Raw genomic sequence first — 18,064 nt, 5'->3', positions numbered from 1 at the left:
GCCAGTGAGTACACATTGCATGCCGTGTTTTCTCTTTTGCCATTTCCGTCACCCATGCCTCCCATCGTTTATACTAACCACACAACACCTATTGAATGCACCAGAGACAGAGAATGAAAAAAGTGTCCAGGAATCAAGAGTAAAACAAACCAGAAAGACATAATAAGATTGATGGATTGTAAAAGTGGAATCGAGATTGCCAGCGAATTGATCAGACTTTATCCCCTTCGACCTTCAAGCAGAATTCGGGTAGCCTGTGGTTCAAGGAGTGCCATCATCATTTGACCAAGTTCGTTGTGTTTAATGGGTTTTGTGACATAGTCATTGAATCCTGCACGCGCAGCATCATCAATTTGGTCTGTCATGGCATTTGCTGAAAGAGCCATGATAGGAATTTGAGGGAAATGATTTTTTGCCTCCCAAGACCGGATTTCGCGACAAGTTTCATAGCCATCCTTGACAGGCATCTGAATGTCGCACTACAGCATCAAACGCTTGTTAACAAGGGATTTCAAGCGTGCAAACCTAGCTTGGTAATATTTGACTTACAATGATGAGTGAGTAATATCCTGGTTCTTTGGAGAATACCATATCGATGCACTCTTGGCCATTCCCAGCAACCTCAGATCTGAGTTTAACTTTTTCTAGATATTTCAACATAACCTAAAACGGATATTTTAGCACGAGTTTCCGTTAGCGGGAGGGGATGATGGCTTACAGCTCGATTCGTTTCATCATCTTCCACAAGCAAAACCCGATGGCCCTTGTTACCGATCATCTCCTTGACTATCTTTGACATAGTCTTGAAGCTATCGTCCATCGCTCTAGCCGTGGCTTGATTCCTATCCTTGCTGAGCTCACGCTTGCTGAGAGGATCAAAAATTGCCGAGAATGTCGAAGGTTTCAGCGGTTTAGGCAGAATGAAACCTTTCCTCCCTGCAGATACAAACTCTGAGATAAAGTCGCTTAGCCCACGTTTCATGTATGCATCGGCGGCAATGACGACGGTAGGCGATCGAGCCGCTTCGAATTGGAGCACATTCTGCATAATTTCTTTTATGTCATCGACATCCGGTAAATTCAACACGAGGTGAGTAAAAATAGGACGTTCGTTATTGTTAATCAGCTCTTTCCAATCGTCCAAGTCAAGGATTGAAGTTACGTTAACTGGAACATCGAGAGGGACGACCTGTTCAATATGTTGCTTAATAGCCTCGCGCGCATAATCGAATGGACATATTATCAACACAGAATAGGTCGACGGGTGCGGAGGTCTTTCGGAGGTATCGCTCTTCTTCGCCTCCTCAGTCGTTCCTGGCCTTGAAGCGGGCACCAATGGAGAACCTTGACTATTCATTTTTGCAGCGTACGCATCATGTACTGCGGAACTGAATTGTACTGGTTTGTGCCTGGTGGATAGACCGGATTTAGGCGTGCTAGCTGATCCAGAACGCGTAGAAAGGAAGCTACCCGAGTTCGCTGACTCGGGGCTGATTTCTGACTGCGCACTGGAAGAGATTTGACTAGCCGTCGAGCTTTCGACAGCGGCGTCTGCAGAAACCCGAGTAGATATTTTCTTTTCGATAGATTCTAACGTCTGAGGTGCTTGTGTAGGAGCGGCACTGACTTTGACATAGAAAGAGAACTTAGCGCCTCGGCCTTCCATACTTGTCGGCGTTAGACGACCGCCATGCATCTCGGCAATTTGTTTTGATAAGAAGAGGCCTAGGCCACTTCCTGCATGTTGTGGTGCGTCATCGTTTTCAATTTGGCTGAATCTCTGCATCAATTGCTGAGCATCCCTAGCACTAAAACCCTTGCCCGTATCAATCACCTCGAAGTTGATCAGGAACTCCGACTTCTCAAGTTTGCTCTCTGGATCGTGGTGAATCGAACAGCGAATAAAAATTTCGCCTTGAGAGGTGAACTTGACCGCATTACCAATGAGATTGATAAGAATCTGGCGGATCCGGAACCTGTCCCCGAAAACCATTGAAGGTACATCAGGCTCGAAGACATAATTTAGTTCTAAGCCCTTATCAATAGCTCTCGACGCAATGGTGTCGATAGAATCTTCAAGCGTAGAGCGGACGTGGAACCACTGCCGAAGAATATTCATCTTTCCTGCTTCCACCTTCGACACGTCCAATATGTTATCCACAAGTTCGCGTAGGTTGGTCGAACTGTTTTGGATCGTCTCAAGCATGCGTCGCTGATCAGAATCCAGATTCGTGTCAAGAATGAATGGTATTGTGCCCAGAATTCCATTCAGCGGTGTTCGGATCTCATGGGACATATTTGTAAAGAACTTAGTTTTTGACTCCATCTCACGATTCAACTTCTGCATTGCCATGTTTAACTCCTTTTCGAGTATCTTCCGATCATTTATGTCGGTGCATGTGCCGTACCATGACGCCTCTCCGTTTCCAAAATCGGTTGTTTCGACCTTGACAAGCCTTACGAGGTGCCAGCGGAAGTCTCCCTTCCTCGACCGGAATCGGATTTCAGTAGAATATGAATGGCGCCCGTTTTCATCACATTGTATTGTAACAACACCTTTTTGAACTAGGTCTTGAAGTGCTTCAGTCACGCCCCGACTGAAGCGAGATCCTTCACTCGACAGATCACCACCGTGAACTTGGGCCCTCGGTGATGAAGTAGAATCTTCTGATGATCGCTCTGGCTTAGGCGGCTGAGACATATGAGCATCTGACAGAATTCGGCCAAATTCAGTGGCACTGGTAAACTCGGGAATAACTTGAGGTGGAGTAATAATGCCGCATTTTTTGAGATCATCCCGATGGATATACTTCGCAAAGCCCAAATTCTTAGCCTCTTCGAGAGACTGGCCTGTGTACAGCTCCCACTGTTGATTGGCTGAGATAAGACCTCGATACTCAGCAGCTTCGAATACAACCTGGGGTATTGAATTGGCCAGAGCTCTGTATTTTGCATCAGTGGCAAACGTTTCTCTTTCTAGTGCAGTCTTCAGCTCGGCGATGTGCTGCTCATGAACGTCAAGGAATGAGCCAATCCAGTAGAGAAGTTCTCCGGTAGAGGATATTAAGGGATTGGCCCTGAAGATGAACCAGCGATAAGATGTTTCGTCATTCAAGCGTCTTACTCGAACCCGTTCAGTGAATTGAGATCCCGTTCGCAGGGCTTTGGTCCATTCGGTTATCACATTGTTATATTCACTGCTGTGAACATTTTGAAACGGATCTTTTATTCGTGGCCCTTGAGGGTATCTTCTGTACGTATCGAACTTTGTATTTGTCCAAATCACCTCGCCGGTAGGGGACTTAGCAAGAAACAGGTGTAGGGGAACGGAGTTAAGTATCAGCTGCGCTATTGTATCCGAGAAAGGACGGGACTGGAGATCACGATGTAGCTGGGTGGCAATGGATGTAGAGGAAGGGTGGCGAGAAAATGGCATCCCGTACGCCTGTGAAGGATCTGAGATAGATGAAGTATCCCTCGGTGTGAGCTCGTCATATCCTGATCCCCCTTCTTGCTGTAGGGCAGGGCTGGATGGGCTCGAGGGGGTTTCTCCGGGTTTCGAATCGCGTGAGCATTTAGAATGCTGACTCCGGATGAGACCGGGCCGCTTTGACTTGAAGTAGCTATCCGTTGATTCTACTCCGGTTTGTGTCAGTGGTCCAGGACTCAAGAAAATATCTTTTCGTAATCCACCACTCGGAAGATCCAAAGCAGATGTCGAAAAGTCAGAGGCAGATCGCAGCAAGTGTGATGCAACAGCAGGGCTTGAAATAGAAGAACGACCAGCAGAGGCGTTCTCTCCCTGCGGATTGACTTGGCCCGTCAACCCTGCAACGAGTTCGAGTTCACTTCCTTCATCGGAAAAGGTGCCGCCAAGCCCTAGAAGCTGACTATACCTTCCAACAGATGAGTTTGACAACTGCTTCTCCAACTGACTGTATTTCTGTGCTAGGCAAAACGAAGTGGTAAGGTGGGGCATAAGATATGCTAGAGAAACTCGTAGATTTGACGGGTAGGGAACGATGGGCGCTAGGAGGGAAATGATAGCAACAGGAAATCGCAACGTCGTCGGGTCGGGTGGTTTCGAAGGGGGGGAATACAGTAGTGGTATATGAATCACCGTTTTTGACGAGTCAACACCAATGGCCTGTAAAGGCTGGGTCTCGGAATAGTCGTGAGGCGGTGGACTCGAAGCGAAGGTATCTTCGTCTACTTCAGGATTGGTGAAGAACGGGTTCTCATCCGGTTTTGCCAGGGGGGCCGGAGATGGTGCAGGAGACTGCGACCATGGAGAAGGGGGAACTTGTTCATATTCCTCATATGCTTCTAAAGCAGAGACATATTCAGACTCGACCTCTTCGCCGAGAATTGATAAAGGCGCTCTCATCATCCCGGGACGGCTCTGGGAGTGACGCTGGCTTGAAACCATCTTCGAAGGATGCTCCTCACGGGGAGTTGTTTGGACCACATCTTTATGACGATGTACCGAAGTTATGGTTTGACCTGAGGATGGGTCTTCGGCATATTGCCTCGTTAGAACGGCTGGCTTCGCTCGACCAAAAAGTTTCGCAATCCCAGTCCGCTTAATCAACGAGTTTGGCTCCAATTCCAGAGAGCGCGGTACTTGAAATACGGCCGCAACTGGGTTAGAAATATTAGTTTGGGCCGATTCATCACTGAAATCAACCCGATTGTTGCTAGACGTTGAGGAATCCTCCTCAAGTTTTGCCCGATTCAAAACTCCTCTTGTAGGCCTCTCCGATGTTCCGGACTCGCTCTTTCTCCGTGTTGCAGCACCAGGTCTTGGATTTGCAGTCCTGGATTCTGCTTCACGCCGGGTGCCTTCATTTCGAAGAGTTCCATGGCCAGCGAAAGAATGACGAGCTGTCAACTGTGGCCGTTTTGAGAGAAGATGTAAGTTTGGGTTCCCAATGGACTCGGAATTTTTAGTGCCAATGGGACTGGTCGTTTCATAACGTGGTTTTTCGGGGTTAACTTCCGACCAATCTCTTTTTCTGCCCATCGACCGCTTTGCGTATAAGCTGTATGTAGCCTTCTGCCCCCATGGCACATTTTCTAGGTCCGTGACATCACCAGGCACTGCAAGGCTAGCTCTTTCTGCGCCGTAGTGCCGACGTAGGATTTGGGACACATTTGACCACCAACCTTCCAGTCCTGCATCCCCGTTCAAATATAACGCGAGGTCATACAAATTCGGACTCGGATACGTTGGATCTTCCATAACATTGGCGGCATCGGATGGTAAAAATTCGCGTTTCGGTGGTGCATAATATGTTCTCTCCGGCGTGCTACGCGCATCAGGTTGTTTGCCAAGCTTTTTCTTGAGGGAGCCACGAGTGGACCTTGGATTAAACATGCGATGATCTTCTCGAGATCTTGTGACGTGTTCCAGAGGAGTCTTTTGAGATATCGTCGATGGAAACGGATATGACGAGTCCATATCCTGAGAAGATGCCCTTTTATGCGAGTTGGTCGTAGATTTCACTTGAGGAGAGGTTGGGGGCCTCAACGGCGTGGAAGGAGTCGATCTCATTTCCCGCAAGACTTGACGGGAGTATCCAATATCAGGGCTTGTCAGCGACAATTCGCCAAGATATTCCTTAACCTGACTGTGCTGGTGGACGAATCTATCCTTCATCTTCTGCCGTAATTCCTCGAGGGTCTGCATGCTCTGGCGTTTGCCTTGGGTGGCGTCGATCGACGCGCCATGTGTGTTTTGGGACGGTTGTTGGGAGGGATGGGCGGTTTCGGGGGTGTTGGCGCTTTCGCTGGCCTGGGGCATCTCATCCTGGCTCATCGATAGGCATGAGGTCCCTGACTCACAAGTTAGAATGCATACTTCAAACCTGCATCAAAACGGAAATGGAAACGGACAAGCGAAGGGAGCGTGGAAGTGGAAGCGAAAGGGAAGACATACGCATTGTGGCATGCTTCGCAACGAGGGCCAAAATAACCACCACAACGCACTCAGGCCGATTTTATTGCTTGAAGGAAAATTGGACAGCGAAGGAAGAAAGGATGCCACTCATAGCTTTGGGCGGTGGAGGAGACGTTGAAGACTATGATTCGGCGTCGCGCAGAGTGCTGTGAGGGTGGTCGGGGGGGTCGTGGTTCGGGGACAAGTGAGTGGGCGTGTCTTTTGCTGTTTTCGGCATTGAGAGAGGAAGAGACCCAGAGAAAGCAAAAGTGTCTCTTGGTCCCCCGTACGTTGAGTTAGTGTTCCTGGGGCTTGGCACTATGACGTCAACCTGCCACTTCACAACCGCTGAACCTTTCGCCCTCTCATTCTCTCTCTTCGCAGCCGTCGTGAGCCAGTGGCGGGTGCGGATGGGCTCTGCGCTCTGGCGCTTGTTCCGGGTGGATTCTGTTGCCGCCGCCGCCGCTGTTCCTGATTTCTTTGTTGGAAGTGCCTACAGCAGCATCAACCCCAGAAACAAGGTGGGAGGGACGCTTTTTTTCTTCCCTCTGCTTCCCTTTTTCGATACGAATTAGGGGATGATCATCTCCCACAAATCCAACATGACAAGCATAATACGGTAACATAAGCACCCAATCTCGGCACATACGCAAGGCAGGCTGCTTAGCGCTCGTAAAATTGGAACGGATGAGGTCAGCAGGGCAGTTTGAGTGGCTGAGAGACGGCCGTTTTTGTGGGGTTGTTACGGTGTGGGCTGCGAGGAACATTACTGATTACGCGCTAGTCTGGCCCTAAAGGGCGAAATACTCCGTTTCCTAGCCCCCGTCCTCTCGTAAAATTACCCATGCCACAACCCGTCTTGCATTCCCACCTCCGCAGCCGAATAAATGGCGACTGTGCAATGAAGAGGGAAATTCGCCTCGGAAAGCCCGATCACTCAGGTGGACTTTTCAAGTCCTGTCCAGGGCCGCCAGCTGCTGGTGCACTGCATCCTCCCATCTACAACCATGGTGACCCGTCCCAAACTCTGAATATAACTATCGACGTTGCACCCATCCTACAACCTGATATTCTGGATCTGTACGCCACGTTACCCTGCCGTCGAAGAAGGAATGAGTCCCGCCAGCATCAGGATTCAAGCCGTCACCACTTGTCCAAAAGCTGGCGCGTGCTTTTTAGCCTGGGAATCAGACAGCGACAAGCTTCCGGGAGAGCAACCCACGCTTAACGAACTTTCGTTGATGCTTGTCTCTCTTTGGCAAGAATCCTCCGCTTGGGGTTGCTAGCAAAATTCATCAAGGTCTTATCAAGGATTTACAAGAAGCTTCAGCGGGGAAACTCTGTGATTTCTTCCGCAACGTCCTTTCTGTTTCTTTTTTTCTTTCTCTTTCTCTTGTTCTTTTTCTTTTTTTTTTTTTTTTCCCCTCCTTCCTCGTATCTAAGACTTTTGGTCACGAAGTTGGCGAAGCATAGACGAAAGGTTCCTTTGTTTCTATTGTTAAACAAATTTCTCGTCACTTGTGACCTGCAAATCTGGAGATCATTCAGTATCATTATTGTTATGAAGACCTCCCGAGTTGCATTGTGTTCACTTGAGCGATTTTGGTTCCAGACAGGTATTGACTAGGCTCCGTTGTCACGATACCGGAAGGGATTTTAGTGCCAGCACTGTGCAACGGTCAAACGAAGAGAGACAGCTGTCCACGACACCAGTCCGTCCCATTGCCCCTTCGTTAACAACCTGATTGGACATACCACCCAGCTAGTGCTGCTGGAATACCACCAGTGAAGAATTCCATTCCTAATTTTGGCAAATACATAGTTTCGGCCCGGGGGAACCAGAGAGACTTCTCATTCGACTTTGATGTTGCCGCGATAGACGATCTGCGCGTTCCACTTAGGAAAGTTGTGTGACGTACGTGTGGAGGACATTCATCAGGCACGTCGGCCATTTGTTTAATTGTCTTGGCGTTACCCAACGGGGGCAGACTTGTTGGACTGTAAAGGCTCTAGGGGCATCTCACTTTGCAACAACCTAGGGATAGCCATTGTGTAAAAGAAGCATGATAGACGCGAATTTGTCAAGCATTTTCCTTCTCCATCAACGGCCCGGTTGGGCGTCACACGTTGATAGGGAGTTAAAACTAAAGCGCGCTAAGATCCTTAGTTGAACCCAAGTCCATGGCAAAGCCTGAGTTGAAGGCAGAGCCGAAACTCTCTTTCCTGATAAACCACGTTTTGACGCCGGTGGCGTGATCGTGGCCAATTACATGTGGTAATTCTGAAATACAGCCGTTATCGTGTTTCGCGGTAATGTAAGTTACACAAACAGACTCCATACGGTGAGGCATGATGCGGTGTAAGGGATAATGAGAGACATCGTGGTTTTCCGCCTTGTTCCTCGTTAAGTGACGAAGGTCGAATTACAAGCAGGAGTGTGTCGGCCCCCTTGACGATTCGTCTCCCCTTAATCCTCGAGACTTTGAATGGAAACACTGCGCCGCGGTGGATCTGTGTGCGGCGGGATTACGTGGTTACAGTCGGTCTCAGTCGTGTTGTTTGGACCCCAGAGAACCCCCTAAGTTTCCCTCCTTCTCTGAGCTGCTATGGCACAGCAAGACGTCCACTCCACAGGTAATAATATCTTACTCCCGATTTTTTTGTTCCGGGATAGAAGCGAGGTCGGTGAACCACAATTGAGCTCGCGCTCCCCCCATTGTGTAGAAACTCAAGCACATCAGCTACCTAGGCACCCTGAAGACAACACGGACGAAACTCTGATCTTATGATGTCATGTGGTACTCTGACAACGCAGGCAAAATAACGATGCGACATTGTCCCTCAAAGATCGTCCTGGTTCAAAATTTGGGAATGCAAAGAAAGAACAAGGTGGGGCGGAGAAACATCATCGGGAAGGACTATTGAGCGTATGCGTCCTAGTTCATGGAGTTCGAGTCATCAGCCGCCCACCAGTAGCTATCAAGTAACTCCGCGGCAACGAGAAGGAGAGCGCTATCGACGTTTTCCACGTCTTCTTCTCCATGTCTCTGGACTTGGATTATGCTGTCACTCTCCATATAATACACGTTGGTAGCCATTTCAACGCGACTTGAGGGCCTTGAGCTCGCTGGGTTTAACTTAGCGACCCGATCCATTGTGAAGATGTGGCTGACTTTCATTTGATATTGGGATACATTGGGTTCCGATTCTTGCCGGTGTCGGTATGCAGCAGCGAAACCGGCCTCGAACAGATCTGGGACCTCAGGAAACGAAGGCCAAGGCTTTGGATTTTTGATTTTATGGCCATCGAGGATGCGAGAGCTGTGTGGACGGGATTAGCCGTCCTACCAGTGCATTCAGGACACGTCTTCTCGGCTCTCACGGCTTTAACGAAGAAAACTCGCTCAGGCTGAGCGAAACCAACTTATCGGATGATATGTTGGTCGACCTTTTCCCCCCTGTGGCTCCGGATACCTCTTCCTCTGGTCATCTGTGTCATCCAAATATACTGTTTGCCTTCTTCGGAGGGGAGCAGCTGTTCTCTAGCTTGGTATCCCAGTTGCCACCCTTACTAGTGGAAGGAAACGGGCAGTAGAGTGAAAAGGTATGCATAAAAGCAGTCAGAGACAAAATGTGAGTAACCTGGGGTAAAAGCAAAAAGTGGAAAGGACACAGGCACGGGTCTTTGGAATCAGGACTGGAGGTACTTGTTGCAATGGAATGGCAACTGTACGGGTTACTACTGTACACGTGCAACACTCCAGCAGGTCAAGTACGGAGAACTTGGGGCCGCCTTCGTTCCATCGAAGGAAAAAGCTAATGAGTGGAAAGATAGGAAAGAGTGCAGCATCCTCATCGAGAAACATTTCCCCGTGATGGTGCTCCGGATAAAACGCGCCAACCCCTGTCGTCCGGTGGTGACATTGCACGAAATACTTAGCTGACAAAGCCCTTGCATTCGGGATGCGCCGACATTTGGAGGTTTGAACTTTGCAAAGACCGAACGACGCACCTTGTGTTAGGTAATCGCCTTGACCTGCCGGTTCCGCGTCACGAGCCGCACCTTCGAGCAGAGGCGGCAACTACAGCCGCAAGCGCGCCAAGGCCGAAGTTTTGCTTCTCGAACCAAGGCCCAGACCAATGGGAGGCGCATCCTTTTCTTGTCATCGTTGATGATCGCCCGCCATCTCCGAGAGTTGCAATCCTCGAAAAGGCCGAAAACACTGGGATAGACCCCGTTGGATGGTGATGGAAAGCGCTTCATAGGGGAGCACTATGATTAGGGACTGGCACTTGTTCACCACGGTAATTAACCACCACCCTGTCACTTGTTTCGGAGGCGGCGTTTTGAGCTGGCCTCGGCTTATTTTGATCCTCTCTCTAGCCATCACCACTCCCCCCAGCAGGCCATGGAGGAAAGTCGGATTCTAGGAGAGGATCTCCCTCTCACGACTGACCAGCTGTTTGAACGCCTCGGGCAGATACCCGGCTATACGTGGGATACAACTCTCCAGCCCGTTCACTCCTCATACGATCATTGGCAGGTGACAGGCACCAAGCATTCCTCCGAACCAGACGTGTTTTCATCGACTCCGGCCTCCTCTTCCTCCTTCTCGAAGGACTCCAGCTTCGCGCACGACTCCCTCAGAAGCGAGCCGCGATCCTTTCCCCGCAATAATGGCCGCAGCAGCATCAGCGAAGGTAGTAGCGGGGTTGCCTCGCCTCGCGTTGACCCCGAAATTTCTGTGCCAGTCGTGGCGCGAATATCAAGCCATATCATTCGTTTGGAACGAGAATATCACTCGATGAAGACCATCATCGACATGTCAGATCCAGAATGCAAACACACAGTCCGCCCAATTGATATTATTCGCTTTACACCTCAGCCTGGCCAGCGCGCTCCCTTGCTTGTGACAATATTCGAATTCCCAGGCCCAAACTACCTTGGAGAGTTAGTCAGTTTCGGCCCGGCATTCTACCAAGCCAAAGGGCAATGTGACCCCGAAAACCTTCCTCTCGTGGACGAAGTTCCCCTATCCGTCTTTTTGGATTTCGCGATCGGCGCCTGTGAATGCCTTGAGTTATTGCATTATGGGTTGAAAAATGTTCACGGCGAGATCCGAGCTGATGCCTTTCACTTTTCTCGGGAAACGGGTGCCGTAAAACTTTCGAACACCGGCAATGGTTCGAGAGCCTTTGATAACGCTCTCAGTGAGGGTTGGTCGACACTTTCCAAGGAGTCAGGGGCAAAGGATAAGTTGCGGTCTATTGCTCCGGAGCAGACCGGAAGGCTGCTCACCGAGCCTGACAGTCGGACTGATATTTACGCTTTGGGAGTCCTTTTTTGGTCGATGCTTGTTGGCAGACCCGCATTTGATGGGAACGACCCTGTTGAGGTGGTGCAAAATGTGTTGAGCAAAAGGTTAAGCCCAGTATCGAGCAAGCGCATGGACACTCCCGATGCAATATCTGCCGTGATCCAAAAGATGGTTCAGAAGCAGATCACCGACAGATATCATACTATTTCGTCCGTGAAGATGGACCTGCAGAAGATTATGAAACTTTTGGGTGATGGGGATTCCCAGGCCCTCAAGACATTTCAGATTGCCCAAAGGGATGTCACAGCTTTCTTCACTCTGCCGACTGCTCTATTTGGCCGAAAAGAGGAGTGCGAACGGATCCTCCAGGTCGTTCAAAGACGCTTGCAGGAGCCTTCGGTGCAGCCTAACACTAAAACCAGCGTTCACCCGAAATACTCTTTTAGTTCCGGTTCTTCTGTGTCTGGGGAACGCATTGATCCCATCGAATTTGGGGATGCTTCAAGCGACTCTGGATCCTACGGGCTAGCGAGTTTTAGAAATACTCCCACACCTGTCCCCAATCTTCTGCCGCAGCTTTCGTCCCACGCGTCAACTAATAGCGTTGAATCTTCAGCGTCAACCCAAAAGAATTTACATTTGAGCCGTGTGAAAAGCCCTATCGACTCTCGGCTTTCATGGGACAATAGCGATAAGGAAGCTGGTGCCGGTGGCCTCAGCACCCCACAAGAAAATTTCCCATGGTTGGGCAAGCTGATGGCCCAGTCCAAATATCGTCATGGTGGCAGATGTGAGGTAATCACAATATCAGGAGCTGGAGGATCGGGAAAATCGGATCTAATACAGAGAGTCCAACCGGAGATTCGGAAAGGCGGATATATGGCGATTTCACGACTCGACCGCTCCCGCAGGGTCCCTTTCGAACCGTTCATGAAAGTATTAGCAACGTTACTACAGCAGATATTCTCTGAGCGTGATATTACGACAGAATACCATAGTTCTATCCGTACAACACTGCGACCTGTCTGGCGGACCCTTCATCGTACTCTCGACCTTCCACAACAATTAATTTATCCATCGGCTGGGAATGGGAAGCATTTGGGCTCGAAGTCTACAGTTTTGCCACTACAAATAAAAGAGGCCCCTGAAGGAGAGGCCGGTCATGATAACCCTAACTTATCTGGCTCGTTTTCCCTCCAGACTCCGAAGAACATCTATCAGGAACAACCCGCTGCCAAAAATCTTCGATTTGCAGACATCTTCGTGGATGTTTTAAGAACGATGACAATGCAAAAATTAATCTGTATTTGCTTGGAAGACGTGCAATATGCCGATGATGAGACTTCTGGTCTACTCCTCGAAATAATGCGAACAAAGCTGCGCTGCGTTTTCATTGTTACTGGTCGGCCAGAGGAAATTGTCGTTCCTGAGGTCAAGACCCTTTTCCATTCCGAAGGTCCACAGATCACGAGGATAGAACTTGGCCCTCTGAGTGAAAATGACATTCTCAAATATGTGGCTGCAACTCTCCATCGGCCTGCTGACAATTCGTTAATACCTCTCGCCGCGATCATTCAAGAGAAGAGCCGAGGAATTCCCTTTTATATTAGGTTAATTTTAGAGACCTGCAGTCGCAAAAACTGTATATGGTATTCATGGAGGGATTCTACGTGGCAATTTGATATTGATCGAATTTTCACTGAGCTTGCTGCACCGGACTACGGTCAGGGATTAGAGATTGATTTTGTGGCTAAGAGGTTCGAGGAGCTCCCCTCTGAGGCAAGGTCAATTCTTCTTTGGGCGGCATTTTTAGGGAGCCCGTTTTGCTTCTCTGTGATTCAAAAACTGCTCAGCGAAGAATTCTCGGAAGATACGGACGATGAAGAGAGCGCACGATGCGAAAACCAAAAACGGACCAAACTCAGCCAGTCGAGCAGCAACGTTGTCGCTGGACTCCAGTATCTACTCCAATCCTACATCATACTTCCAGGAGATAGCGACGATGAATTTAGGTACTCTTCTCCATTTTTCACTCACGGCTTTGACCACATTAGGCTAACATTACTTTTTCTAGGTTCTCTTTTGATCGATATGCGCAGGCCGCAACTTTAATGAAACGATGCCGTAATCAGGAGAAAATGCATTTTATCATTGCGCAAACCTTGATGAAATACTTTGCCTCGAGCGAAAATATGCTTTATGCACGCGCCCATCACATTTCCATTGCTGCAAAATTAATAAAGGAAAAAGTTTCCCACCGTATTAAATACCGAGAGGAATTATCTAAAGCAGCTATGACAGCACAAAAATCAAGCGCCAGTACTACTGCTTTGACTTTCTATCAAACATGCATTTTCCTATTACAGGACGACCCCTGGAATCCTACAAGGCCGGATGTTTTTTATGAAGAGACAAGAGAGTTATATCTTCTTACTGCAGAGATGTTTCTAGCCCAGGGTCGGGCGTCTGAGGCTACGGATCTTTTATCCGTAGTTTCCGCCAATGCGCACACACCCGCCTGCAAAGCTCGAGGTTGGGTCCTGCAGAGTCGGATTAGCTCCTCAAACGGCGAAATCACCGCTGCTCTAGACGCGTTGCTTTCGAACTTAAGTGATCTTGGAGTGAATATTAATAGGGAAGTGACTTGGCAAGAAATTGATGAGGCGTATGCAGAACTCAGCGCATACCTTTATACAGCTGACCTGGACGAATTATTCTCAAGGCCTTTGAGTGAGGATCGAACCCTACTAGCAATTGGAGCTGTGATGACGGAAGCATTGGGTTTGTGTGTTTGGACACAGCCCAAGCTATTTTGTCGCTACGCGATCGACCTGATGAACATTTACATAAGCCGAGGGGCCTTTCCTCAGATAGCCTATCTTTGCACACATTTGAACATGATTGTCACGAGCCGCTACAAAGACAGCGTATTAGGGCTCAAGCTTAGTGATGCTGCGCTTGGTCTTCTTGACAGATGCAAAGAACCCTCGTTTTCAACCCGGGGAGTCTTGATTGATAATGTTTTTGTGAATCATATGCGAGTACCAATGGCGTCGACACTCCCCCTGCTCGAAAGTTCGATGCAGATCGCACATGTGCTTGGAGAGCGTCACATCACACTGTTCACTATTGGCATCATGGTCGCTACCGGGTTCTCGTTGGGGCAAGATCTTATAGAGCTCGAACAACATTGCAATTGTGCGAGTGAGGAAGTAAGCGATTGGGCTACTGACGTAAGAGGGGGTTCAATCATCATGGCCGTGAGGTGAGTGTCCTACTGTCACGTTTTTGGTCAGTGGAGAATGTCATGCTTATACGAGATATTTCATGATATAGACAAGCAGCTCGAGCCCTCCAAGGAAAGACCTTCGTCAACATTGCAGAGAAAATCATGTCCGACCATTCGCACGACGAGCACCAATATTTAGAATGTCTTATTTCTAGTGGTTCGAATTTGCATTCATTGAACTCGTACCGCGCAATGATGCTAATTCCACTCTACCTGTATGGATATTACGACAGAGTTGTAGAAGTCGGGACGGAGATCGTTAACAATATTGAGTGTCTCTGGTCCTCTCGTTTTGCGACGCAAACATATTTCTATTTGTCACTGGGAATAATGTCTCGCCGCCTCGAAGACCCAGGTCGCCCAGGCTTGAAGGAAGACATTGAGTTGGTTAAGAAGTACAAGAAGGAAATCGACTTTATGGAGTCCGCCTGTCATACAAATTTCGGGATGTGGTCTCTGCTGGTGCAGGCTTTGCTTTCTGAGATAAGCAACGATTACTCAGCGACGATGCAGGGTTTGGAGGTAAGACGGTCATGTTTGATGATGTTGTTGAAAGTAAACACTTCGATATTTACATTCTGTGTAGGCTGCGCTGGATCATACCCAGCTTCACAACTTCCCGCTTGAAGAGGCGATGGCCCTCGAGCTGCAAGGTGATTCTTCCATTCTTTCATATGTCTTGTTTCTTAGCACGCATTCTGATATACTTTTGTGACCAGTTGATTTTCTTGTTCGCCGAGGTGCGAGGCGCGCTGCCCAGGCAATTTTGAGGCACGCAATTCCAGCTTGGAACCGAATGAGTGCGACAGGAAAAGCTAAGCAGTTAGCGGAGCGCCACGAGTGGTTGCTCAGAATGGGATCCATTGCAAGGTCCCAGGATGTCGAGTGCCAAACCGTTGACGCGCTAGCCGTCTCTTCGAATTCAGTCTCAGAGTCAAGTGGCACCCAAGGTCAAGATGAACATAACAGAAACTGGCTAGAGCAGGATCAGGACTGGACAGAGGGGACTCTAGACGTCTCAAGAGTTGGTCTAGGTAAGCATTTGCCCAATCATCGGTTCCGTCTCAGGTGGGAACGCTAACGAGAGTAGACATTATCGATCTTTCGAGTATTCTCGAGTTTAGCCAAGTGATGTCGTCGGAACTCGAAGTAGACAAACTGCTGACAAAAATGGTCGGGATCATTTTGGAATCTTGTAGTGGATCTGAGATAGCTCTCGTTATCACTGAGTTCGAATCCCAAGGATGGTGTGTTGCAGCAGCTGGGGAAATTGACAAAGGAGAAGTTGCCTATGCAGACGGCCTGCCGTTCGCCGAGGTGGAGGACAAAATGGCCCAGCAGATCACTCACTATACACTGCGGAGTCGAGAGCCGGTTCTGGTACATAACGTTCTCGAAGACGAGCGATTTTCGAATGTCTCCGATGTCTATGCTAGTCGAAACCCTGAAGGGAGATCTGTGATTGCGTTGCCGATCCTTCAAGCGAATAATTTCCTTGGAGTGATCCATATCGAAGGCAAACCTAACTCGTTCACGCATCGCAATCTCGTTGTTTTACGACTTGTGTGTAACCAAGTGGGCATTTCGCTTGCAAATGCATTCCTATTCCAAGAGGCGCGCAAAATCAGGTACGAGACCATTCCTAAGATTACGTAGTGCGTGAAGATATTAACGTGTATTTAGTGCTGCCAACGAGGCAATGATCGAGGCCCAAAAGCGATCACTAGCACAGGCGCGAGAAGCGGAGCAAAAGGCTAAAGAAGCCGAAGCTGAAGCCAGACATAACGTTAAGCTAAAGGAGGAGGCCGCCAAAGCGAAGTCTATCTTCTTGGCCAACATTTCTCATGATTTGCGGACACCGATGACAGGAGTAATTGGATTATCCGAACTACTTAAACAGACAAACCTAGATCGCCAGCAAGATGTTTACGTCGAGTCGATTCGTGTTTGTGCAGATACTCTTCTAACTCTCATCAACGATATTTTAGACTTTTCAAAACTAGAAGCAGGGAAGATGAAGGTGTCCACTGTTCCTCTTAATTTGAGACAAACCATCGCTGAGGTGGTCCGAGCACTTCGTTACACTCACCGAGACCGAGGACTAGAGACTATTGAAGACCTTGATGATATTGCACCAGATCTCCTGGTCCTGGGAGATCCAGTGCGCCTTCACCAGATATTTATGAACCTTCTCAGCAACAGTTACAAGTTTACTCCAAAAGGATCGGTCACGGTTCGAGCCAAGGTTGCCGAGGAGGACGAAACTACGATCAGGGTAACCTGCATCGTTGCCGACACTGGAATTGGCATATCTAATGAGCATCTGGCGCGTCTTTTCCGACCATTCTCTCAAGCCGACAGTTCGACAGCAAGGTCTTATGGTGGCAGTGGACTAGGCTTAAGCATATGCAAGGCCATCATCGAAGAAGTCCTTGGCGGGAAGATTTGGTTACGTTCTGAAGTGGGAGTTGGCACCACAGTCACCTTCACAGTGACATTCAAGAAGGCTCCGGAAGATGCGGTGGCCAGAACACCCTGGTCCCAGGAGCTATCCCAGGACAAGAAACAGCCGCCCCAAAAGCGAGTCGTGCGGGATCTTACATGCATTCCTCGCGATCAGATCCGGGTTTGCATCGCCGAAGACAATCCTATCAATCAAAAGATTGCTGTGAATTTCGTTCATAATCTGGGACTGACGAGCGAAGTGTTCAGTGATGGCCAACAGGCGGTCTGGGCATTGCAGCAGCGGTCGAAAGAAGGGAACCCATTCCATGTTGTCTTGATGGATGTGCAGATGCCAGTGCTCGACGGATATGATGCTACTCGGAAGATTCGCGAGAACGAGGATCCGAACGTCAACGAAGTCCTTGTCATCGCCATGACCGCCAGTGCCATCGAAGGGGATCGCGAAAAATGCATTGACGCCGGCATGAATAATTACCTCGCAAAACCAGTCCGATCTGACGTCCTGAGAAGCATGCTTGATCGGTATCTCGCGCCGCAGTCGAGACGGACAACAAGGCCAAAATTTGGCGGTAGCATCTCTCGACCAAACCAACTCGGTACCGAGAAGACGTCCGCTAGGGCTACATTACCGATCAGAAATGTGTCAAATATGACGGTGGAAGAAGCCGCTAACAACGTAGAATCGAATGCATCAAATGGAGGTGCAAAAGCCGACGACACACAGGGGACTTGACGATAATTCGAGTTCGTGAGATCGTTCGTAACTATCGCCAGTCCATTTTGCACGGTTCCTGGTCGATGACTTCTTTGTAATACCTGCGCTTAGTGCCTCGCGTCCTCTTCCAGGTGTCCAAGCCCATCCTCTGACATCCGCGCGATGTGACAGAACCCGTTTGGCGCTTTTATTTTAACTGTTACCAGCCCTCGAACATTGCAACCGATGATACCAGCCTTGCGTCTTTCACATACAGGCACCATTTATGCATTTCCCGCGGGCATAGCATTTGCAATTTGGGTTCACGCTTTCTTTTCTTCATTTTCCAGTAACATGAA

The 18,064-nt window shown here is 48.9% G+C and overlaps 3 protein-coding genes across 3 annotated transcripts; 1 reads left to right on the top strand and 2 right to left on the bottom strand.

The window, feature by feature from the left end:
• Positions 1–218: 218 nt before the first annotated feature.
• D8B26_002983 (uncharacterized protein) lies at positions 219–5,979 on the bottom strand (the record flags this gene model as incomplete). The annotated part of the gene is made up of 4 exons (XM_003068723.2): positions 5,939–5,979; positions 719–5,835; positions 550–663; positions 219–479 (listed from the first exon to the last, which is right to left on the bottom strand). Exons 1-4 carry the CDS (start codon positions 5,940–5,942, stop codon positions 219–221), a joined length of 5,496 nt encoding a protein of 1,831 aa, XP_003068769.2. The 5' UTR covers positions 5,943–5,979.
• Positions 5,980–8,874: 2,895 nt separating this feature from the next.
• On the bottom strand, positions 8,875–9,093 carry D8B26_002982 (uncharacterized protein; the record flags this gene model as incomplete). Its single annotated transcript, XM_066124009.1, has 1 exon — positions 8,875–9,093. The coding sequence occupies one exon, from the start codon at positions 9,091–9,093 to the stop codon at positions 8,875–8,877; it is 219 nt and encodes a 72-aa protein (XP_065980084.1).
• A 1,057-nt stretch (positions 9,094–10,150) lies between these two features.
• Positions 10,151–18,064, top strand: D8B26_002981 (uncharacterized protein). The gene is made up of 8 exons (XM_003068724.2): positions 10,151–10,243; positions 10,323–13,268; positions 13,331–14,521; positions 14,593–15,067; positions 15,132–15,198; positions 15,265–15,579; positions 15,636–16,173; positions 16,229–18,064. The coding sequence occupies exons 2-8, from the start codon at positions 10,348–10,350 to the stop codon at positions 17,742–17,744; spliced, it is 7,023 nt and encodes a 2,340-aa protein (XP_003068770.2). The 5' UTR covers positions 10,151–10,243; positions 10,323–10,347; the 3' UTR covers positions 17,745–18,064.

The sequence above is a fragment of the Coccidioides posadasii genome, chromosome 2 (genome assembly GCF_018416015.2).
Source record: "Coccidioides posadasii str. Silveira chromosome 2, complete sequence".
Lineage (NCBI taxonomy): Eukaryota > Fungi > Ascomycota > Eurotiomycetes > Onygenales > Onygenaceae > Coccidioides > Coccidioides posadasii.
The sequence above is the reverse complement of the archived record's forward strand: the minus strand, read 5'-3'. Positions and strand labels throughout refer to the sequence as shown.

Bases quoted from the DNA above. Each gene is read 5' to 3' on its own strand.
- D8B26_002981 (XM_003068724.2), top strand. From the start codon at position 10,348: ATGGAGGAAAGTCGGATTCTAGGAGAGGATCTCCCTCTCACGACTGAC. The intron at 13,269-13,330 runs GTACTCTTCTCC...TACTTTTTCTAG, and splicing joins GATAGCGACGATGAATTTAG to GTTCTCTTTTGATCGATATG. The intron at 14,522-14,592 runs GTGAGTGTCCTA...TTCATGATATAG, and splicing joins TCAATCATCATGGCCGTGAG to ACAAGCAGCTCGAGCCCTCC.